At 39.7% G+C, this 25,623-nt stretch overlaps 1 protein-coding gene and 1 long non-coding RNA gene across 2 annotated transcripts; one reads left to right on the forward strand and one right to left on the reverse strand.

Moving 5' to 3' along the window:
• Nucleotides 1-408: 408 nt before the first annotated feature.
• LOC117299375 lies at nt 409-16,058 on the forward strand. Its single transcript, XR_004520065.1, has 3 exons — nt 409-421; nt 6,857-6,859; nt 15,956-16,058. It is a non-coding gene; the product is annotated as an uncharacterized LOC117299375 (long non-coding RNA).
• Nucleotides 16,059-17,791: 1,733 nt separating this feature from the next.
• Nucleotides 17,792-24,971, reverse strand: LOC117299380. The gene is made up of 4 exons (XM_033782916.1): nt 24,786-24,971; nt 23,715-23,840; nt 20,876-21,113; nt 17,792-18,064 (listed from the first exon to the last, which is right to left on the reverse strand). Exons 1-3 carry the CDS (start codon nt 24,907-24,909, stop codon nt 20,896-20,898), a joined length of 468 nt encoding a protein of 155 aa, XP_033638807.1. The 5' UTR covers nt 24,910-24,971; the 3' UTR covers nt 17,792-18,064; nt 20,876-20,895.
• Nucleotides 24,972-25,623: the final 652 nt, after the last annotated feature.

Below are 25,623 nucleotides of genomic sequence, written 5' to 3' on the forward strand. Positions count from 1 at the left end.
TAAAAGAACACAGATCGGGAATCGAACCCCGTACCATTGGGTGTAGAGCCCGGAGCCCTTCCATTGGGCCACTACTACTCTTACTTTATATGCGTTCGAGTTTAATGTTATACCCTAGAATGAACAATTTTAAATCAAAACGTATATAGCTTATGCCTTCCACTCGCAAATTATTTACAAGTGTAAAGCAAGGATTTCCCTATGCCATAGGATACCGCGCAAACCAATGCTCTCAAGCATACTAAAAGAACACAGATCGGGAATCGAACCCCGTACCATTGGGTGTAGAGCCCGGAGCCCTTCCATTAGGCCACTACTACTCTTACTTCATTTGCGTTCGAGTTTAATGTTATACCCTAGAATGAACAATTTTAAATCAAAACGTATTATTTGCCACCCACTCGCAAATTATTTACCAAGTGTAAAGCAAGGATTTCCCTATACCATAAGGAACCGCGCAAACCAATGTTGTCAAGCGTAGAAAAAGAACACAGACCGGGATTCGAACCCCGTACCAGTGGGTGTAGAGCCCGGAGCCCTTCCATTGGGCCACTACTACTCTTATTTCATTTGCGTTCGAGTTTAATTTTATACCCTAGAGTAAACAACTTTATATCAAAACATATTGTAACTTATGCCTTCCACTCGCATTAATTATTGATTAGGGGTTAAGCAAGGATTTCCCTATGCCGTAGGGTACCGCGTAAACCAATGTTCTTCAACGCAGAAAAAGAACACACACCGGGATTCGAACCCAGCACCTTTGGCTTCAGAGTCCAGAGCCCTACCACTGTGCCACTGTGCCACTGTCCTTCTTCATAACAACAGGTTCGAGTTTAAATATAAACCTTAGAATGAATTCAACTTTAAATCAAAACGTAATAGCGGCTGCCTTCCACTCACATGTTATTTATTAGGTATAAAGCAAGGATTTCCCTATACCATAAGGAACCGCGCAAACCAATGTTGTCAAGCGTAGAAAAAGAACACAGACCGGGATTCGAACCCCGTACCATTGGGTGTAGAGCCCGGAGCCCTTCCATTGGGCCTCTACTACTCTTATTTCATTTGCGTTCGAGTTTAATTTTATACCCTAGAGTAAACAACTTTATATCAAAACATATTGTAACTTATGCCTTCCACTCGCATTAATTATTGATTAGGGGTTAAGCAAGGATTTCCCTATGCCGTAGGGTACCGCGTAAACCAATGTTCTTCAACGCAGAAAAAGAACACACACCGGGGTTCGAACCCAGCACCTTTGGCTTCAGAGTCCAGAGCCCTACCACTGTGCCACTGTCCTTCTTCATAACAAAAGGTTCGAGTTTAAATATAAACCTTAGAATGAATTCAACTTTAAATCAAAACGTAATAGCGGCTGCCTTCCACTCACATGTTATTTATTAGGTATAAAGCAAGGATTTCCCTATGCCATAGGGTTCCGCTTAAACCAATGTTCTTACGCGTAGAAAAAGACACACGCCGTGGCTCGAACTCAGTACCTTTGCGCTCAGAATCCGGAGCTCTACCACTGGGCCACCGCTCTTCTTATGAACAATGGGTTCGAGTTTAATTATAAACCTTAGAGTGGACAACTTTAAATCAAAACGTATACAGCGAGTGCCTTCCACTTGCGTGTTTTACAAGGATTTCCCGATGCCATAGTACCCCAGGTAATGTAAAGATTGGGACTGGGTACAACAGAGTTGATGCATGCACAAATTCGACGGTGTTTGAGATAAATAAAATGCACGGGACTAAAACGGGTCTATCTAACTGAGAAAATATCAGCGATTGAAAAAGTCTCTAGAAGCCGGGCAAATCGGGCGAATGGGGGGATATTCAAACGGGGGAGTAACAATGTGACCAACACAACCATTTATTATTATATGTAATAAATATTTGATAATCTAAGGAAATTGAACTCTAAATAAGACACGGGACGTTTAATGTTTGAGTTTCTACATTTCACATTATGACTGCTCTTTAAATCAAGATAACAAGAATTAAGACAATAATTGACATACACATTCAAATTTATTTTAAGCACCAATTTTTTATTTTTTTTTATTTATTTAAATAATTAAAATCATTAAATTTAAAATTTAAACGTCAAGTGTTTGTGCATCGTAAAATAGTTTTGTTTTTCTCCAAAGGCGATCAGAGAATACTGACCGAAACGTCAATTGAAACCAACGGTTATTTTCAGAACCACCCCATATTTAGAGATGATAGTCATTGCATGGTGTTACCGCAAACCTGTCCATATCGTATTTCCACCATGCAAAGTTTTAAATCCAGGGTACAACATCAAAGCATTGCCATAGATAGGCTGTACAATTGTATGCAGTGAATAATTAGATTGTAACAATTTTACGACCTCACCACCAACTTCTGGCCGTTTTGTTTTAATCTCTGAATAATCAACGGGAAAACAGCAACCTACAGGCCTACTAACTATAACAGAGAATTATATTGAGCAATAACATACCCATTGTGTTGTGCACAGTAGACCTACACATACATGTACATGTACATACACAAGCATACCAGCTTACGTAGCGTAGACCTCTAGCTAATAGAAACAAACAAATCACAAACATTGCTTTTACCATGGGTTTGAACGACTTTATATTGAATCAGAGTAAACGAGGGAAAAGTTTCCGTATGGCGCCACCACTTTTTCATTTGATATGAAATAATATTGTATCTAATTTACCTCTATGAGATATCCTTTTTTGTAAAAATTAGTGAAAAAGTGGTGGCGCCATACGGAATGTTATCGTAAATGAGTACACATTAGTCTTGCCTGAACAGTTCCCTGAAGATTAAAACTACATCAAAAAGGCTCTAAATATCGTCCACGGAGACAGCCAGAGTCAACTGCATGGTTGGAGATCATTTTGAATACATGTGTACGCGGTAAATTATTGGGTACGAAGCATGGGTTATAAGACCAACTATAGGGTACCCGACTATTTGTGTTATTATCGCAATGTCGCTTACTTGTTGATATAGCAGTGCCTCCAAAAAGAGAGGTTAACATGAATTTGAGACCCATCCCAGTTTTCCAGCAGTCTTAAACTTGGAGACTGTCTTTTACACATGACGAACTTCCTTTGGTTGAATTGTGAGGCAAAGCGGGGGAAAAAAAATTTCGAGGGTGAAAAAAACGTCAATCTTACCTACCCTTGTGGTTTTTTCAAAAATCGGCCGAAACTTTTGTCTTCCAAATCGCCTGAAATTTCATACCTAGGTGTAATAGAGGGCAAAGAGCAGGAAAATCTTGGTTTTAGTCGTCTACGATGGCTACTTTTTGAGATAATACCTAATTTCGGATAGTACGACGGTTTAAAATCAAGGTTAAAATGAATGTTTGAGACCCATCCTATTGTTCCAGCAACCTGTAACTTGGAGACTGTCTTTTACACATGACGAACTTCCTTTGGTTAAATTTTGAGGCAATTCGGAGAGAAAATGTTTCCGAGGCTGAAAAAACGTCAAGCTTACCCCCTTGTGGTTTTTTCAAAAATCGGCCGAAATTTTTGTCTTCCATATCGCCTGAAATTTCATACCTAGGTGTAATAGAGGGCGAGGAGCAGGAAAATCTTGGTTTTAGTCGTCTACGATGGCTACTTTTTGAGATAATGACTAATTTCGGATAGTACGACGGTTTAAAATCAAGGTTAAAATGAATGTTTGAGACCCATCCTATTGTTCCAGCAACCTGTAACTTGGAGACTGTCTTTTACACATGACGAACTTCCTTTGGTTAAATTTTGAGGCAATTCGGAGAGAAAATGTTTCCGAGGCTGAAAAAACGTTAAGCTTACCCCCTTGTGGTTTTTTCAAAAATCGGCCAAAATTTTTGTCTTCCAAATTGCCTGAATTTTCATACCCAGGTGTATTAGAGGGCGAGGAGCAGGAAAATCTTGGTTTTAGTCGTCTACGATGGCTACTTTTGTGAGATAATGCCTCATTTCGGATAGTACGACGGTTTAAAATCAAGGTTAAAATGAATATTTGAGACCTATCCTATTGTTCCAGCAACCTGTAACTTGGAGACTGTCTTTTACACATGACGAACTTCCTTTGGTTAAATTTTGAGGCAATTCGGAGAGAAAATGTTTCCGAGGCTGAAAAAACGTGTCTTCCAAATTGCCTGAAATTTCATACCCAGGTGTATTAGAGGGCGAGGAGCAGGAAAATCTTGGTTTTAGTCGTCTACGATCGCTACTTTTTGAGATAATGCCTCATTTCGGATAGTACGACGGTTTAAAATCAAGGTTAAAATGAATGTTTGAGACCCATCCTATTGTTCCAGCAACCTGTAACTTGGAGACTGTCTTTTACACATGACGAACTTCCTTTGGTTAAATTTTGAGGCAATTCGGAGAGAAAATGTTTCCGAGGCTGAAATACCCCCTTGTGGTTTTTTCAAAAATCGGCCGAAATTTTTGTCTTCCAAATTGCCTGAAATTTCATACCCAGGTGTATTAGAGGGCGAGGAGCAGGAAAATCTTGGTTTTAGTCGTCTACGATGGCTACTTTTTGAGATAATGCCTCATTTCGGATAGTACGACGGTTTAAAATCAAGGTTAAAATGAATATTTGAGACCCATCCTATTGTGCCAGCAACCTGTAACTTGGAGACTGTCTTTTACACATGACGAACTTCCTTTGGTTAAATTTTGAGGCAATTCGGAGAGAAAATGTTTCAGAGGCTGAAAAAACGTGTCTTCCAAATTGCCTGAAATTTCATACCCAGGTGTATTAGAGGGCGAGGAGCAGGAAAATCTTGGTTTTAGTCGTCTACGATGACTACTTTTTGAGATAACACCTAATTTCGGATAGTACGACGGTTTAAAATCAAGGGGGTAAGCTTGACGTTTTTTCAGCCTCGGAAACATTTTTTCTCCGAATTGCCTCAAAATTTAACAAAAGGAAGTTCGTCATGTGTAAAAGACAGTCTCCAAGTTACAGGTTGCTGGAACAATAGGATAGGTCTCAAATATTCATTTTAACCTTGATTTTAAACCGTCGTACTATCCGAAATGAGGCATTATCTCAAAAAGTAGCAATCGTAGACGACTAAAACCAAGATTTTCCTGCTCCTCGCCCTATAATACACCTGGGTATGAAATTTCAGGCAATTTGGAAGACACGTTTTTTCAGCCTCTGAAACATTTTCTCTCCGAATTGCCTCAAAATTTAACCAAAGGAAGTTCGTCATGTGTAAAAGACAGTCTCCAAGTTACAGGTTGCTGGAACAATAGGATAGGTCTCAAATATTCATTTTAACCTTGATTTCAAACCGTCGTACTATCCGAAATGAGGCATTATCTCAAAAAGTAGCCATCGTAGACGACTAAAACCAAGATTTTCCTGCTCCTCGCCCTCTAATACACCTGGGTATGAAATTTCAGGCAATTTGGAAGACAAAAATTTCGGCCGATTTTTGAAAAAACCACAAGGGGGTAAGCTTGACGTTTTTTCAGCCTCGGAAACATTTTCTCTCCGAATTGCCTCAAAATTTAACCAAAGGAAGTTCGTCATGTGTAAAAGACAGTCTCCAAGTTACAGGTTGCTGGAACAATAGGATGGGTCTCAAACATTCATTTTAACCTTGATTTTAAACCGTCGTACTATCCGAAATTAGTCATTATCTCAAAAAGTAGCCATCGTAGACGACTAAAACCAAGATTTTCCTGCTCCTCGCCCTCTATTACACCTAGGTATGAAATTTCAGGCGATTTGGAAGACAAAAATTTCGGCCGATTTTTGAAAAAACCACAAGGGGGGGTAAGCTTGACGTTTTTTCAGCCTCGGAAACATTTTCTCTCCGAATTGCCTCAAAATTTAACCAAAGGAAGTTCGTCATGTGTAAAAGACAGTCTCCAAGTTACAGGTTGCTGGAACAATAGGATGGGTCTCAAACATTCATTTTAACCTTGATTTTAAACCGTCGTACTATCCGAAATTAGTCATTATCTCAAAAAGTAGCGATCGTAGACGACTAAAACCAAGATTTTCCTGCTCCTCGCCCTCTATTACACCTAGGTATGAAATTTCAGGCGATATGAAAGACAAAAATTTCGGCCGATTTTTGAAAAAACCACAAGGGTAGGTAAGATTGACGTTTTTTTTCACCCTCGAAATTTCTTTTCCCCCGCGTTGCCTCACAATTCAACCAAAGGAAGTTCGTCATGTGTAAAAGACAGTCTCCAAGTTTAAGATTGCTGGAAAACTGGGATGGGTCTCAAATTCATGTTAACCTCTCTTTTTGGAGGCACTGCTATATCAACAAGTAAGCGACATTGCGATAATAACACAAATAGTCGGGTACCCTATAGTTGGTCTTATAACCCATGCTTCGTACCCAATAATTTACCGCGTACACATGTATTCAAAATGATCTCCAACCATGCAGTTGACTCTGGCTGTCTCCGTGGACGATATTTAGAGCCTTTTTGATGTAGTTTTAATCTTCAGGGAACTGTTCAGGCAAGACTAATGTGTACTCGTTTAGGATAACATTCCGTATGGCGCCACCACTTTTTCACTAATTTTTACAAAAAAGGATATCTCATTGAGGTAAATTAGATACTATATTATTTCATATCAAATGAAAAAGTGGTGGCGCCATACGGAAACTTTTCCCTCGTTTATTCTGATTCAATATAAAGTCGTTCAAACCCATGGTAAAAGCAATGTTTGTGATTTGTTTGTTTCTATTAGCTATAGGTCTACGCTACGTAAGCTGGTATGCTTGTGTATGTACATGTACATGTATGTGTAGGTCTACTGTGCACAACACAATGGGTATGTTATTGCTCAATATAATTCTCTGTTATAGTTAGTAGGCCTGTAGGTTGCTGTTTTCCCGTTGATTATTCAGAGATTAAAACAAAACGGCCAGAAGTTGGTGGTGAGGTCGTAAAATTGTTACAATCTAATTATTCACTGCATACAATTGTACAGCCTATCTATGGCAATGCTTTGATGTTGTACCCTGGATTTAAAACTTTGCATGGTGGAAATACGATATGGACAGGTTTGCGGTAACACCATGCAATGACTATCATCTCTAAATATGGGGTGGTTCTGAAAACAACCGTTGGTTTCAATTGACGTTTCGGTCAGTATTCTCTGATCGCCTTTGGAGAAAAACAAAATTATTTTACGATGCACAAACACTTGACGTTTAAATTTTAAATTTAATGATTTTAATTATTTAAATAAATACAAAAAAAAAAAAAATTGGTGCTTAAAATAAATTTGAATGTGTATGTCAATTATTGTCTTAATTCTTGTTATCTTGATTTAAAGAGCAGTCATAATGTGAAATGTAGAAACTCAAACATTAAACGTCCCGTGTCTTATTTAGAGTTCAATTTCCTTAGATTATCAAATATTTATTACATATAATAATAAATGGTTTTGTTGGTCACATTGTTACTCCCCCGTTTGAATATCCCCCCATTCGCCCGATTTGCCCGGCTTCTAGAGACTTTTTCAATCGCTGATATTTTCTCAGTTAGATAGACCCGTTTTAGTCCCGTGCATTTTATTTATCTCAAACACCGTCGAATTTGTGCATGCATCAACTCTGTTGTTCCCAGTCCCAATCTTTACATTACCTGTGGTACTATGGCATCGGGAAATCCTTGTAAAACACGCAAGTGGAAGGCACTCGCTGTATACGTTTTGATTTAAAGTTGTCCACTCTAAGGTTTATAATTAAACTCGAACCCATTGTTCATAAGAAGAGCGGTGGCCCAGTGGTAGAGCTCCGGATTCTGAGCGCAAAGGTACTGAGTTCGAGCCACGGCGTGTGTCTTTTTCTACGCGTAAGAACATTGGTTTAAGCGGAACCCTATGGCATAGGGAAATCCTTGCTTTATACCTAATAAATAACATGTGAGTGGAAGGCAGCCGCTATTACGTTTTGATTTAAAGTTGAATTCATTCTAAGGTTTATATTTAAACTCGAACCTTTTGTTATGAAGAAGGACAGTGGCACAGTGGTAGGGCTCTGGACTCTGAAGCCAAAGGTGCTGGGTTCGAATCCCGGTGTGTGTTCTTTTTCTGCGTTGAAGAACATTGGTTTACGCGGTACCCTACGGCATAGGGAAAACCTTGCTTAACCCCTAATCAATAATTAATGCGAGTGGAAGGCATAAGTTACAATATGTTTTGATATCAAGTTGTTTACTCTAGGGTATAAAATTAAACTCGAACGCAAATGAAGTAAGAGTAGTAGTGGCCAAATGGAAGGGCTCCGGGCTCTACACCCAATGGTAAGGGGTTCGAATCCCGGTCTGTGTTCTTTTTCTACGCTTGACAACATTGGTTTGCGCGGTTCCTTATGGTATAGGGAAATCCTTGCTTTACACTTGGTAAATAATTTGCGAGTGGATGGCAAATAATACGTTTTGATTTAAAATTGTTCATTCTAGGGTATAACATTAAACTCGAACGCAAATGAAGTAAGAGTAGTAGTGGCCTAATGGAAGGGCTCCGGGCTCTACACCCAATGGTACGGGGTTCGATTCCCGATCTGTGTTCTTTTAGTATGCTTGAGAACATTGGTTTGCGCGGTATCCTATGGCATAGGGAAATCCTTGCTTTACACTTGTAAATAATTTGCGAGTGGAAGGCATAAGCTATAATACGTTTTGATTTAAAATTTTTCATTCTAGGGTATAACATTAAACTCGAACGCAAATGAAGTAAGAGTAGTAGTGGCCCAGTGGAAGGGCTCCGGGCTCTACACCCAATGGTACGGAGTTCGATTCCCGGGTGTTCTTTTACTACGTTTTGATTTAAAGTTGTTCATTCTAAGGTATAACATTAAACTCGAACGCAAATGAAGTAAGAGGAGACGTGGCTCAATGGAAGGGCTCCAGACTCTACACCCAATGGTGCGGAGTTCGATTCCCGGGTGTTCTTTTACTACGTTTTAATTAAAAGTTTGTCATACGAAGGTTTAAAATAAAACTCGAACGCAAATGAAGTAAGAGGAGACGTGGCTCAATGGAAGGGCTCCGGACTCTACACCCAATGGTGCGGAGTTCGATTCCCGGGTGCTCTTTTACTACGTTTTAATTAAAACTTTGTCATACGAAGGTTTAAAATAAAACTCGAACGCATATTTGTAAGAAGGAGCAGTGGCCCAGTGGAAGGGCTCTGGTCTCTGGACCGGAGGGTCCCGGGATCGAATCCAGCTTCAGAAAAGTTGGAGAAGTGTTAAAAATGTTTTTTTTTTTTTTTTTTTTGAAACTTATATAAAAAAGAGCATAGGTTCGTTTTAAGTTTTAAGTTTCTTTTCTAAGCGAGTGCTAGCGGTGAGTGCCACTGCGCGGTGTGTGCCACTGTCTGGTGAGTCGAGACTTCTCGGACGGCAACCGCGCTGCCACCACCGGGGTTCGAACCGGGGGCCCTTTGCTTGGGAGGCCGACACCTACCCACGACACCCACTTGGGTCCCCCCCAGGATAATTCGCATTTTAGACCTGATAAACCTTCGGTTCATACTTTACACAGAAAGCTATGGCATGGGATTTCAGTGCTTTATACTTAGTATATAATTGAATACTTATCATAGGATACTATGGTATGGGATTTCAGTGCTTTATTGATATAATACTTATACTTGGTATATAATTTGCGAGGGGAACACTTTCCACATGATGCTATGGCATAGTAAAATCAGTGCTTTATACTTAGTAATTTCGAGTGAAATGTACAAGTTGTGGGCTGGTTACATAGGCATGGGAAAGTCATTGGTTCGGACTTCAAACATATTTGAGTTAAAATCTACACACTGTATAGTTTAAAATGGGAAAAGGGGTACGCATGGTACTATGGCATAGGGAAATCCTTGCTTTGGACTTGGTAAATAATTTGCGAGTGGAAGGCATACTTAATACGCTTTTACTGACGGGTATTGGTAGTAGATAGGGGACTCTTGTGTTCGGACTTAAAAAGTATTCGACGAGTTGAACGCACACGCTGTAGGCATAAAGATAGACAATTAGTTTAATTAATGGAGAAATGGTACGCATGGTACAATGGCATAGGGAAATCCTTGCTTTGGACTTGGTAAATAATTTGAGAGTGGAAGGCATACGCTTTACTGACAGGTAGACAGGGGACTCTTTGGTTGTGATTTAAAACATTGGTGAGTGGATGGAAGGCACACGCTGTAAGTATGGCGCATTGGTTTACAAGGAAACATAGGCATAATAGGGGACTTACAAAATAATTATTTGAGTCGAAGGCACACGATGTAGGTATAAAAAATTAGTTCACAGGGGAAGTTAGTCTGGCATTTCGATGGGAATTGGGGATTGTCGGTCGCTGTGGAAAGGGTAGCGGGGTACACTGCGGTTGGGTGGCTGAGTCTTTAGTAGGCTAGCTGGGATCAACATGACGGCGGGAATATAACTTCTTTGAATTTCCACCAGTGTTCTTGGTGGGTACTCGCCGTGATGGTACAATTGGTTTTATTGAGTTTGATACAATAATTATTTGAGACATTGTTATATCGAAAATCAGGCAATAAAAACAATTACATCAAAAAGTTACTAAGGTAGACGACTAAACCCAAGTTTTCAGGCGATTTTGAAAAACACAATTTTTTTCGGCAGATTTTTGATAAAACGGCATGGGGTATAACTTGACGTTTTTTTCACCCTCAAAAAAAATTTCTCTCAGATTTGCCTCAAAATTTAACCAAAGAAAGTTCTTTATGTGCAAAACACGCTCTACGGATTACAGATTGCTGGAACAATTGGAAGGGCCTCAAATTAATGCTAATTTTAGGGGTATCGAAAACTAGACAATATCTCAAAAAGTTGCCTACGACTCAGACCAAGGTTTTTCTGTGCACCTCGTCCTTCACTACACATCTGGATGAAATTTCAGACGATTAAAAAAATAAAAATAAAAAACACGCCAGTTTTATTCAGACCATGTTCAGACTCTAAAATTTACATTATCATTTGGCAGTATAGGTGGCAAACCAGTTTTAGATTTACAACTTGATATGAGAAAGGCAATCTGTAAAGGCTTAAACATGATGTATCAATTCCTTTGGATGGTAGGCCTACGACTCCGAATGTCAGAGCACCGGTCATTTTGGTTGGTAAACAGTTTACGACAGCTCAGTGTTACATAACATGTAAACAAAAACTGACATAGAAACACGTAGGAGTGGCCGACTTGAATTGAAGTAGATAATCTATAAGAACTACACAGAAAAGTCAATTGTTTCATCAGATCATGGAGGAATTCTTTATCCAGTATCTGATTGACGGCAATTTGGCAATGACAATGCAATGACCTATGCTCTAACGTTACAGCTACTTCCGGATTGCCGTTATGTTGAGCATGAAGGTGGAATAAAATTGCGACAAGAATTGCCCGTTTTATGACAAACTAGGTGGTTACACGCCTTCCACGAGGCCTTCATCCTATTCTACATTATTAACTTAAATAAGCTGCATGATAAAGCTTACCCAAAGAGACATTAAATCACATCAAATCATCGTAAGTAATATCCACGGTGTTGACAACTTCACAAGCATGGCTGGTGGCCATTTTGAATATCGCGTCACGGCATCAAGCCGTCGAGTACCCAGACCTCTACTACTCTGTTGATGTTTATTTCGCGTAGCGTGGAAATCGGGTACCTGTCGGTTGCTTTAGCTGGTTCCAATCACCGGTGCCTGTCCAAGATCAAAGGGGCAAACTGGCTCCCGCAAGATCTCGCGGAATGATTCGAAATGCGAGAATCGAAGGCTTGAATCATATTAAAAATGATGAATAAACGCTTACACTGTAACTAATTGTGGTAATTAAACCAAGTAGCCTTACGTTTGTTTAACTTGAAATTATTTAGCGCAAAGTTGAAAGAACTAAAGGTAATATATGAGGTCTATTTTTTGTTCGTTTCTCAGCTTATTATTAATGTAGGAATAAATAACTTGTAGGTAGATTATTAAAAAGTGACCTTATTTCACTCATATTTGCGCCACCAAATAATCTAACTTTTAAAGCCTTCGGTACACTTCAACCACCCCCCCCCCCAAAAAAAAAAAAAATAATAATAATAATAATAATATTAATAACAAAATATGGCCATCTTATGCATGTTGTTGTGTTAGAAAATTGCAAGGATTATACTAAAACGCTAGGATTACCATTTGAATTTTTGTAACAAAAAATACAAGGCTTTGAACATCCATTTTTTGTAGGGTAAACCGTTTTTGTTTACTGAAAAAATTTAAAGAGATGAGCCTTGTGCCTCAAAATAAATACATCAATAAAAAAACAAAATACAAAAATACAAACAAAACAAGGGGTAGATGATCAAATTTTGGGCCATAAATTTAAGAAAACACAAAGAGTTGTTTTTATTCTCTAAAAAAAAGGGGTCAAGCATTTTTTATCAATGTTTTGTAATTTTGTTTATTTGAATAGTACAATATAACACATTTGGCTTGATCAGAAATGTATAAGGTTAAATCACAATAGTTAAAGGCAGTGGACACTATTGGTAATTACTCAAAATAATTATTAGCATAAAACCTTTCTTGGTGACGAGTAATGGGGAGAGGTTGATAGTATCAAACATTGTGAGAAACGACTCCCTCTGAAGTGCCATAGTTTTCGAGAAAGAAGTAATTTTCCACAAATTTGATTTCGAGACCTCAGATTTAGAACTTGAGGTCTCGAAATCAACCATCTGAACGCACACAACTTCGTGTGACATGGGTGTTTTCTTTCTTCATTATTATCTCGCAACTTCGATGACCGATTGAGCTCAAATTTTCACAGGTTAGTTATTTTATGCATATGTTGAGATACACCAACTGTGAAGGCTAGTCCTTGACAATTACCAATAGTGTCCTCTGCCATTAAACCTGCAATTGTATGTTGATTTCAAGACACTGGACATGTTTGGTAATTGTCAAAGACCAGTATTCACTCTTGATGTATCTCAAAATATGCATAACATAACAAACCTGTAAAAATTTAAGCTCAGTTGGTCGTCAAATTTGCAATTAGAGAACAATGAAAGCAAAAACCCCCTTGTTGCACAAGTTGTGTGCTTTCAGATGCTTGATTTCGAGACCTCAAATTCTAATTCTGAGGACTCGAAATAAAGATCAAATATTTTAGTGAGAAATCGCTTCTGTCTTAAAAACTATGTTACTTCACAGGGAGCTGTTTCTCATAATGTTTTATACTATCTCCAGCTCTCCAGTTTTATACTATCTCCAGCTCTCCATTGCTCGTTACCAAGTAAGTTTTTAATGATAACAATTGTTTTGAGTAATTACCAATTGTGTCCAGTGCCTTCAAAGGAACTGTATAATGCTGAACCACGGTTCTATAAGGTTATATCGCAAACTGTATAAATTTATATCGCAATTGTATCAGGGAAATATTGCAATAGTTCAAGATTATATCACAATCATATAAGGTTATATCGCAAATGTAAAAGGTTATATCGCAATCGTATAAAGGTAATATCGTAATTGTATATACAGTTATATTGCAATTGTATAAGGTTTTATATTCAAGGAATAATGACCCAGGATTCTGTGTTGTTTTTGTCTTGGAATTTTGACATTAAATTTGCTTTGACACTGTTGCCCATATTGAAGATTTAAGAATAGTCTTTTACGTTTTGCATAATTTTTATTGAACATTAGGAAAGCTCTTTAAAAGAATTTCCAAGTGTGGCCTTTGAATTACTTGGCTCATAAAAATCAATGGATGAGCAGTTAATATATGACATGGGAAGTCAGCCCAGTGATCTCCATGACCCCTCCTAAAATTCTAGCCCGGCAACCCACGATTATGAATTGTAAATCAAGAACTTGTGGTTCAGTAACTAGACGCTTGTCATTTTTAAAATAGCGGTTAGCTGGGTAGTCTTACCACTGGATTCGAACCCAGAAGCTTGTGATTGCAAGTCCTACAGCCGAACCACTGGACCACAGTTAGCTTGGTAGGATTCGAACCCACAACCTTGTGATTGCAAGTCCTACAGCTTAACCACTGGACCACAGTTAGCTTGGTAGGATTCGAACCCACAACCTTGTGGATGCAAGTCCTGCAGTCTAACCACTGGACCACAGTTAGCTGGGTAGGATTCGAACCCACAACCTTTTGATTGCAAGTCCTGCAGTCTAACCACTGAACCACAAGTAAGCTTGGTAGGATTCGAACCAACAACCTTGTAACTGCAAGACCTGCAGTCGAACCACTAAACCATCACAAAATTGTGATTCAGTAACTAGGGAACAGTACTTATATGAGTCATTGTTAAACCAGCAGTTAGCTTGGTAGGATTCGAACCAACATATATGTGATTGCAAGTCCTGCAGTCTAACCAATGAACCACAGTTAGCTTGGTAGGATTCGAACCCACAACCTTGTGATTGCAAGTCTTGACGGTTAGCTTGGTATGATTCAAACCCACAACATTTTGATTGCAAGTCTAGAGTCTAACCACTTAAACACAGTTGGCTTGGTAGGATTCAAACCCACAACTTTGTGATTGCAAGTCCTGACGGTTAGCTTGGTATGATTCAAACCCACAACATTTTGATTGCAAGTCTAGAGTCTAACCACTGAAACACAGTTGGCTTGGTAGGATTCAAACCCACAACTTTGTGATTGTAAGTCCTGCAGTCGAACCACTGGACCACAGTTAGCTTGGTAGGATTCAAACCCACAACCTTGTGATTGCAAGTCCTGCAGTCCAACCACTGAACCACAGTTAGCTGGGTAGGATTCGAACCCACAACCTTTTGATTGCAAGTCCTGCAGTCTAACCACTGAACCACAGTAAGCTTGGTAGGATTCGAACCAACAACCTTGTAACTGCAAGTCCTGCAGTCGAACCACTAAACCACCACAAAATTGTCATTGTAAAATGAGCAGTTAGCTGGTAGATTTCGAACCAACAACATTCTGATTGCAAGTCCTGCAGTCTAACCACTGGACCACCATTAGCTTGGTAGGATTCGAACCCACAACCTTGTGATTGTAAGTCCTGCAGCCTAACCACTGGACCACAGTTAGCTTGGTAGGATGCGAACCCACAACCTTGTGGATGCAAGTCCTGCAGTCTAACCACTTGATCACAGTTTGATTGGTAGGATTCAAACCCAGAACCTTGTGATTACAAGTCCTGCAGTCCAACCACTGGACCACAGTTAGCTGGGGAGTCTTACCACTGGATTCGAACCCAGAACCTTGTGATTGCAAGTCCTACAGCCTAACCACTGGACCACAGTTAGCTAGGTAGGATTCGAACTCACAACCTCGTGGATGCAAGTCCTGCAGTCTAACCACTTGATCACAGTTTGATTGGTAGGATTCGAACCCAGAACCTTGTGATTGCAAGTCCTGCAGTCCAACCACTGGACCACAGTTAGCTGGGTAGGATTCGAACCCACAACCTTGTGATTGCAAGTCCTGCAGTCTAACCACTGAACCACAAGTAAGCTTGGTAGGATTCGAACCAACAACCTTGTAACTGCAAGTCCTGCAGTCGAACCACTAAACCATCACAAAATTGTGATTCAGTAACCAGGGAACAATACTTATATTAGTCATTGTTAAACCAGCAGTTAGCTTGGTAGGATTCGAACCAACATATATGTGATTGCAAGTCCTGCAGTCTAACCAATGAACCACAGTTAGCTTGGTAGGATTCGAACCCACAACCTTGTGATTGCAAGTCTTGACGGTTAGCTTGGTATGATTCAAACCCACAACATTTTGATTGCAAGTCTAGAGTCTAACCACTTAAACACAGTTGGCTTGGTAGGATTCAAACCCACAACTTTGTGATTGTAAGTCCTGCAGTCTAACCAATGAACCACAGTTAGCTTGGTAGGATTCAAACCAACAACCTTGCAACCTTGTAACAGTTTCTTTTGGTAATCTCTAAAAGCAGTTGCAAATAAATACATTACATAATTCTTTGGGTACTTTTTGTAACACTAAACACAATGTTTACAGATTTGCATTAAACTTACACCGTTTGAAGATAATGATAGTAGAAAGCTTACCTTTAAAAGTTACTTGCTGAGGTGATGTAGTTTGTGAGAAATGAGTAAAACAATGTCCTGAACATACGTTTTTACATGCTAAAATAATTTTCAAAGATTCAAAAATTATTTCCATGACATTGTTTTACTCATTTCTCAAAAAGTACAACTTCACAGCAAGTCATGTTTTCAGGGAAGCTTTCTACCATCATTATCTTCAATTTGAGTAAGTTTAATGTAAATCTGTGGACATTGTGTTTTTGTCCTACAAAAGTACCCAGACCCTTTAAATGCATCCACATAATAATAATACTTGGTTCTAATATAGCGCTTTGTATCACACCCTTAAGGGTCGAAACAAAGCACTCAGTATTTTCCCTGCAAGGTATGTGGGGCCAGGTTTTTGAAGTATGGTATTGTTATCTTATAGCACCATGTAAATTGTTTTACAAGGTGCTGTGGCGCAATATGCTTCCGCTTAAACCAGGAACACCGCGGCGTACTCCTACTCTTCTGATAAGCGCACTTAGTTCTTTACTGTGCATTACACAACACACAGGAGCACACTCCGGTTCGAGCATCGATTAGAGGATCAGCGCAGAAGATAAGTACACATGGCATAGTCTTTAATAGACATTCAAGGCTGTTTAATCACAATTTTTCAGATTTTTCAAGGGTGAACAAAATACGGTAATTAGACTAAAATTGAAAGAACGCCATGCCCAATTGAAATTACCATAATAATTGCATCAATTTCAAAGTAAAGACATCGTGCAAAATGATTTATATACAGTTATTAAAAAATTGTTTAGTAAATGTTAAAGGCACTGGACACTATTGAGAATACAGGGGTCACCTTCACAAAGAGTTGGGACTAGTCCTAACTTAGGACTAGTCCTAGGAGATATTAAAATCCTAAGGCTGGTCCTAAGTTAGGACGAGTAACTCGAGTTAAAAGACTAGTCTTAAAGGCAGTAGACACTATTACTCAAAATAATTTTTAGAATAAAACCTTACTTGGAAATAAGTTATAGGAAGACGTTGATAGCATAAAACATCGTGAGAAACAGCTCCCTCTAAATTGATGTAGTTTTCGAGAAAGAAGTAATTTTCCTCGAATTTGATTTTGAGACCTCAAGTTTAGAATTTGAGGTCTCGAAATCAAGCATAAGAAAGCACACAACTTCGTGTGACAAGGGTGTTTTTTCTTTCATTATTATCTCGTAACTTCGATGACCGATTGAGCTAAAATTTTCACAGGTTTGTTATTTCATGCACATGATGAGATGCAGCAAGTGAGAAAACTGGTCTTTGACAATTACCAAAAGTGTCCACTGTCTTTAACTCTTTGTGAAATCCACCCCTGGTCTTTGACAATATTACCAAACAGTGCCCAGTGCCTTTAAAGGGTCTGGGTACTTTTTACACAATGTCCACAGATTTCGAGAAACGAGTAAAACAATGTCACACAAGTTATTTTAGTCTCAGTATTAGCATGTTAAAAACGTATTAGCATGTAAAAACCATAACATACCATACATGTAACTGGTTAATACGTTTTTACTTGCAATCATTGAAAGTGAGATGAAAGTGATTTTGGTGACTTGTTTTAGTACTCATTTCTCAAAAACTACAGCACCTCAGCAAGTTATATTGTAAGGGAAGCTTTCTACCATCATTATCTTCAAACTGAGTAAGTTTAATGTAAATCTGTGGACGTTATGTTTTGTGTTACAAAAAGTACCAAAATCTTAAAATTGTTAAAATACAAAAATTACACAAGTACAGTTACTTCCTCCAAAAGTTCTGATCCTGCGCCATTTTTTTCTTGAAGTTCTGAAACCATTTATCTAGGATGGTCATGGGGATCCAGCTGACGTTTGGCTGGGGTGTCATCTGCGACTGGTTTATTCCGAACCACGAGGCGTAGTTGTAGAAGTTCTCCAACATCTTTATGGAGAACTCTGAGAAGCTGGTCAAAGTCGACGTCTAAATAAATGGAGAGAAAACAAAAAGTAAGTAAAAGGCACTGGACCACTTTGGTAATAGGCCTATCCATTTAGCTCCGCCCCATCATTGCGTATTGACCAATCACATCCCATTGCGCAACACAAAGTCTGACAAATAAAGTCTGACATGCGTATGCTTGGCGTGGGCGGACGAGTTGTGCAGAATGGCATAGGAGAGCCTCACGTTTTCTTGCTCACATGTGCGCCGTGGGCGGAGCCTAATGGATCGGTCTATTGTCAGAGACCAGTTTTCAAGCACTTGCCATGCCCATCCAACATGTATGCATAAAATGTAACAAACCTGTGGAAATTTGCCTTAATCGATTATCAAACTTCCAGAAAATAGTTGAAGAAAAAATTCTTTTTAGAAGTCTGAGAAAGGCTTCACGCCTGAAGTCTTTCGCAGATGCAAATATTTCTGTGAGAAATCACTTCTTTCTCAAAAACTTTGTTACTTCAGAGGGAGCCGTTTCTCACGATGTTTTATTTTATCAACAGCTCTCATCGAGTCGCATTGTGTTTCTGATCGTGATGTCTGATTGTGTTTCGTAAGTAAATTATGTCGTCGTAAATAGTGGTGAGCAACACCATTGGTTCACCAAGCTGGAAGCCACGACTATTGTTGTAGTTGTCGTGGAGGTACGATTAACCGAATAGTTAAAAAACGATAGTCGCTACTCGACTAAGCAATCAATAGTTGCGACTTTGACACTAGTTGCAATAGTCGCCCAGGCTTAATTGCATCACGATTAATTGAAGACGTAATAATAATAAAGACAAGTTCTTATTCAGCGCATTTTTTAATAACCATCTCAATGCGCTTTAGATTAGTGCCCTGGTAATTGGGCAAATTACATCCCTGTAATCTTTCTCAGCCCCCCTGGGGAGTATACAGCCCTGAACTGCCTTGGCACACCTGTGGCTTTTTCATACACAATATCAACCTCTACCCTCGCAGGTACCCATTTATACCCGAGTGGAAAGAAGCAACTATAGTCAAGTGTCTTGCTCAAGGACACAAGTGTCATGACTGGGATTCGAACCCACACTCCGCTGACTTTTCCACCTGAACTTAGATTCAATGCCCTTAATCACTCGGTCATGACACCCAACAAATCCGATGCAGCCCTTTCATTTTTCAAATGTTACTAAAGCTTCCAAATGTTTCCGCCCCAGAAAAAGCCCTAATATTTAGGACTCTGTTTCTGTAAACAGCACAAAGGAAGAGTCCTATAGAGGGCTAGGCGCAACCTGAACTCCTGAGATACTGGGCCCAAATTCACAGAGCTGCTTGAAGACACTGGACACTATTGGTAATTGTCAAAGACCAGTCTTCTCACTTGCTGTATCTCAACATTTGCATAAAATAACAACCCTTTGAAAATTTGAGCTCATTCGGTCATCTAAGTTGCGAGATAATTATGAAAGAAAAAAACACCCTTGTACATGGGGTAAGGCGAGCGACATGACCGAAGAAGGCAGAGTGGCGGTGTTGAATTAGTTGGTTGATGGTGGGGCGGACACGTTCTTTGGGTGACCTCATTGTTGTTGATGAAGTGGAACCACTGGATGCCAAAAATTGATCATTGACACTGGACACCTTTAGTAATATTTTCAGAGACCAGTCTTCTCACTTGGTGTATCTCAAAATATGCACAAAGAACAAACCTTTGAAAATTTGAACTCAATTGGTCTTTGAAGTTGTGAGAGAATAATGGAAGAGAAAAAACCCTGTTCGTACGAAGATGTGTGCTTTCAGTTCAGATGCTTGATTTCCAGACCTCAGCTGAGGTCTCGAAATCAAATCAAATATTTTAGTGAGAAATTACTACTTTCTCAAAAACTACGTTACTTCAGATTCAGAGGGAGTCGTTTCTCACAATGTTTTTTACTATCAACAGCTCTCCATTGCTCATTACCAAGTCAGTTTTTATGTTAACAATTATTTTGAGTAATCATCAATAGTGTCCAATGCTTCTAACCAAGATGATTTCTTGCTTAGCTTTAGGGAATATCTCAATAGTCTTGCTCTGGGCAAGAAGGATTGTTCCTGTAGGTATTTGGGCAATTCCAAGCAAACATGGACATAACACACAAAAATCAAGTTTGTGTCACAACTTTCTTTCCACTTAGAAGTTATAGCTAACATATGAAACCAATTTATTTTTAGTTGTTGACAAGGAATGAACCCAATTTTGCCAAATCAGAACTCGGCTTGGGCACCATGTAGGCGTGGCTACATTGCCTGGAAAACTGTAATGCGACTGACCGTCATGTGACTGACCATGGTTTTGCCATGTATACCTAAAAGTTCAAGTTGCTGACCATTTATAAGTATCCTGTTGGATACTCATGTATAAGAGTTGTGTGTTACATATAGTAACACTTTCACAATCTTTTTGATAGAGGAGATTTTTGATTTGTGACAAGTGTTTTTTTTTACCATGTGCTTTTTGTGTAATGCGACTGACCGGTCTTTACAACGTTATAACATCCAGAGCACAAAGCCCACAACATTTCTAATAATTATCAATTCAAAGCCTTGGGTGTCAAGTACAAATCAGTCTATAAACTTAGAGGAAAGAATATCTCACACAGAACTTCTAGCACCACGATCGAGAAATGACACTGAAAAGTGTTATGCGACTGACCGTGGAATTGCCCATTTGCACGTACATGGACATGTAATCATAATATTTTGCGGGTGGAGATGTGACAGTTATGCCAATAAAACGGGATATACACACCGGCCTGATGAAACATATTGACTACATTTTTTTGTCAACCATACCTTTCTTCAAGCCGACTACTTTAAAAATGGCACTTGGCTTTTCGTTGGTGATGAAACCGAGAAACATCCAGACCATTTCGCCCTCCGGTGACGGCCAACTGAAGTAGATGGCCCCGCCCATTCCCTCTGGAAACGCTCCGGTCCCGGTCAGGAAGACAACGATGTGGTTGATGGTAGCCGCATTGAAAATGTTGAAGAGGACATGAGTGTCGTCGATCTGTTGCATGTCCGTCTGGACCTAGAGAGTAAAATGGGTGAAACTAGTTAAGAGATGGTTGCGAGAACTAGATGTTAAATTTGCATTTGGGATAAAGAATTTCATATACTTTTGATTTTACCATTACACCGACGAGTAACTTTCACGAGTTCTCAGGCATACTCGATTACTTGGGTGGGATTAGAACCCAGGACCTTTGCAAATCTGTAGCAGTGTCTTACAAACTAGACCACCTAGAGTGCCTGGTAGCTAGAGGCAGTTTGAACCCTTTATTTAGGATGGTAAGAAGACACTGCTCTATAACTGCAAGGGTCGATGGTTCGAATCCCACCAAAGTAATATGCCTGTGATTTTTTTTTCACAGAACTCGGGAAAGTACCGAGTACTAACATATCGGTGTAAAGGGTAAAACCACAATTGATCTGATTGCGAGTTTAGTGTTGGGGATGGGGAACAGATCAGGGTCTCCCTCACTCCGAGGTCTCTGTAGAAAGACAACGATGTGGTTGATGCTAGCCGCATTGTCATTGTTAGAGGATGACGTGCGAGTCGTAAACCTTTAAATGTCCGTCTGGACCTGAGAATAGAATGGGTGAGAATAGTTAAGAGATGATTGCGAGTGTAAAGCCCGGGTCATACTTCTTCCTGCGAAAGCGAATGTGAATGCGTTGTTAATTTTGCACCCCAAATTCGCAAGGAATAGTTCACATCAGTTTGCCAAGTGCTAAACAGCCATGTGAAATCGTCACCATTTGTTCTATCGCATAATTGCATTCGCATTTGCAGGAAGTATGAACCTGACTTTACACTCGCAATCCTACTGCTACTTGCCGTCAACTCGTTTGGTGTCGTCCACTCCGTCAACACAACCAAATATCATTTTGATATGTTATTCCAATGGCCAACAACTCAGAAAAGAGAGCATTGTACTCCTCCGTTGCATGCAACGCAACGGAGTCCAAAGGTCCCGTACCATTGCGAAAAATTTACAAAAATCTGTTAAAAATATTTCTACCTAAGTTGGGAGTCTGAACTTTTACTCACATGTTCCTTGTAGTTGGAACTCCAAGCCCGCGTTATTTAAAATTGCTGAATTGTCTCCTTTGGTGTTAATATTTTGTGAAAAGAAAATTGAAATTTACGTTTTCCATTCCCACGTAGTCCACTAACTTCCGTGTAAACACTTTCTTGCACTGATCACTGGCGGCGCCATCAACTTTTGCGTCAACCACTCACTAAGCAGATGGATAATAGTCAGCGAGCAATTTACACAAAGCGCAGAACATAGTATACCGAGCACAGACATCTTGTGCCAAGACTCCATGTGCTGAAAGCGTATCTTTTTCCCAGGACAGATGAGGCCGTTAAGTTGGCGCATGCTAAGTGGCCTCATCGGTCCTAGGAAAAAAATATATGCGCGCAGGAAAGCGCCCTCTGTTGTCCATCTATGTGACAAGAAGAAGCCATGTGAAAAAGCAAGATGGCGGCAGACGGCTTTGCTGCTTATAAATATTTTTTAAGAAAAAAAATCACTTTGTAACCGAAATTCAACCTGAAACTTTAAAAAATTCTATTTGAGGTGTAGTGCTTTCCAGTTGTATGCCTCTGGATTTTAAATGTGTATTGGAGGAGTTGAAGGCGATTTGATGGCACCTACCCAGCTGACGGCTAATAGCGTCAAGACAATGCACTGCACTCTAAAGCCATGCGCACTTGAGCTCACACTATCAAGCGGTATACAATGCTCAACATCGCCAGTGCAGAACTTTGACATATTTTCGGAAATAATTTCTTCCATGGATATATTTGTTAGCTGTAAATTCGTTGAAAATATAGTGAGGGACACTATGAATATATGAACGGAATTTCAACTTCTCAAATCAGGTAAAAAATTAAGAAAATTGTAGTCAAATTTGTGTTCACATTGTAAAGAACCTTTATACCCAGGACGTCAGTGCAGTGGCACTCTAATCATATTTGAGTTTGTTTTTTTAGTTTTTTTATCAGGTTTATTTTTTAATTTCTTTGGGGTGTTTTAGTTTTTTTTTAAATAAGTTTCAAAGATCCATTCTTTTGTATTTAATCTGTTCTTTGTTATTTTTCTCTGTAATAGCGCCCTGAGCACTTTTGTGGATTTGTGCGCTCTATAAGACCTTGTTATTATTTTTATTATTATTATCGCGCCCAACAGAAACTCTGCTCATTTTTCTTGTTAACTTTACCTCTTTTTACCAATCCCAGTGCTTTCTTAATATTTTTTATTTTCAAATTTTCATCCACAGATTTCACGTTTTTCTTTTTCACTTCTCCAGAGAAACGGCACCCTCTGAAGTGCCATAGTTTCTGAGAAAGAAGTAATTTTCCACGAATTTGATTTCGAGACCTCAGATTTAGAACTTGAGGTCTCGAAATCAACCATCTAAAGGTTTTTTTTTCATTCATATCTCTTAAGTTCGATGACCGATTGAGCTCAAATTTTCACAGGTTCGTTATTGTATGCATATGTTGAGATACACCAACTGTGAAGGCTAGTCTTTGACAATAACCAATAGTGTCCACTGCCTTAAGGGAGAATGCTGACTGTCTCATTAATGTCTCAATAACAAACATTACACAACGTACCAATGGCTCGGTACACCGTACCGATGTTCCCGTAGGCCATGCCCAGTCCGCGATGGTTTCCCGTTTGACTGTGGACTTCCAAGCATATCACAAGGAGCAAGATGGCCGTCTCATTGTCCTTCAGAGCTGATGATGAAGAGAAGAACAGACACAAATCAAAAATTATTTTGATTTTCAAATAATTATTGACTTCTTTAAAGTAATTATCCCTGGGGGTGCTATCTGATAGTGGCTTCCTTTATAGAGCACAATAGGAAAAATATAGCACAACTACGTCCCATATCCAAAGAGGTCCAAGGCTGAGGTCTTGTTGGATGTGAGATGCAGACGCACTATATTTTTCCGTTAGCCCTATATAGGACTCTTCCTCTGTACACAGATACAGAGTCCTAACTATTGAGGCCTGTTACTGGGGCGGAACATTTTTCAAAGTTTCATAACTCAAATTTTACCTGCAACAAGCCACTAATTTCAACAGATTCACATTCCATGGCGGCATACATTTTTCTGCGGTGGGTTTTGGTCCTCATTTATTCCTCACAAATCCGTCATTTTCGTGAAATAATGCAGCTCCCAACGTAAAAAAAATCCTGTTTTTATCGTTTTCTCACAGTGTTGTCTGTTGCCGTGCGTCTGCGTATACATTCGCATGCAAGACGCATGAATTCTTGGTCACCATACTCTTGACTGCAGAGCATTAACACACAAACGCAACGCAAGCTTTGCGCATCTTGCGTAAACACGGCAGACTGTGAGAGTACGAACAAAAACGGGAATTCCTTAACGTTGGAAGCTGCATTACTTCATGAAATTGACGGATTTTTGAAGAATATATGACGATCAAAACCCACCGCAGAAAAATATATGCTGCCATGGAGTGTGAATCTGTTGAATTAGTGCTTTCTTGCAGGTAAGATTTGAGTTATGAAGCTTTGAAAATTTTCCGCCCCAGAAATGTACCCTGATATCCAGGATGTCACGGTAGTATTACGAAAGTGTAAGGCCGCCAGGGCTAATTTTTCCGTATTCATGAGCGTGTGTGTGATAACTTATAATACTTAATATTCAAACCTGTGTATATCTTGCCGAGGCAGTTTAAGGCACGCGACTTCATCACCAAGTATCCGATCCTGTCGGACAGCTCCAGGTGTATGGCGTGGTAGACCAAGGCCATGTCGTAGTCCAGTGGGCTCATGGAGTAATGAGTGAAGCCAATGTTGAAGCAGGATACAACTAGAGCTGCCTGGTCACCTAGGGAAGAAGAACAAGTATGATGTAAGAGGGTCATTCACAGTTATCAACATTTCCAATCCTGTCAGTATCAGAAAGCTCTAGCTGTACTGCATGGTAGACCAAGGCTGAGTTGTAGTCCGGTGGGCTCATGGAGTAATGAGTGAAGCCGATGTTGAAGCAGGAAACCACTAGAGCTGCATGTCACCTAGGGAAGAAGAACAAGTATGATGTAAGAGGGTCGTTCACAGTTATCAACATTTCCAATCCTGTCAGTGTCAGAAAGCTCTAGCTGTACTGCATGGTAGACCAAGGCTGAGTTGTAGTCCGGTGGGCTCATAGAGTAATGAGTGAAGCCAATGTTGAAGCAGGATACAACTAAAGCTGCCTGGTCACCTAGGGAAGGAGAGCAGGTATAATGTAAGAGGGTCGTTCACAGTTATCAACATATCCGATCCTGTCAGTGTCAGAAAGCTCTAGCTGTACTGCATGGTAGACCAAGGCTGAGTTGTAGTCCGTTGGGCTCATAGAGTATGAGTGAAGCCAATGTTGAAGCAGGAAACCACTAGAGCTGCCTGGTCACCTAGGGAAGGAGAACAGGTATAATGTAAGAGGGTCGTTCACGTTATCAACATATCCGATCCTGTCAGTGTCAGAAAGCTCTAGCTGCACTGCGTGG

This window comes from Asterias rubens, chromosome 14 (assembly GCF_902459465.1).
Source record: "Asterias rubens chromosome 14, eAstRub1.3, whole genome shotgun sequence".
Lineage (NCBI taxonomy): Eukaryota > Metazoa > Echinodermata > Asteroidea > Forcipulatida > Asteriidae > Asterias > Asterias rubens.

Excerpts from the sequence above, each read along its gene's own strand:
- LOC117299380 (XM_033782916.1), bottom strand. The coding sequence starts at position 24,909 with ATGAGCCCACTGGACTACGACATGGCCTTGGTCTACCACGCCATACAC. Across the intron at positions 23,841-24,785 it reads CCTCGGCAAGATATACACAG|CTCTGAAGGACAATGAGACG; the intron begins GTTTGAATATTA and ends CTTCATCATCAG. Across the intron at positions 21,114-23,714 it reads TACGGTGTACCGAGCCATTG|GTCCAGACGGACATGCAACA; the intron begins GTACGTTGTGTA and ends TTTACTCTCTAG.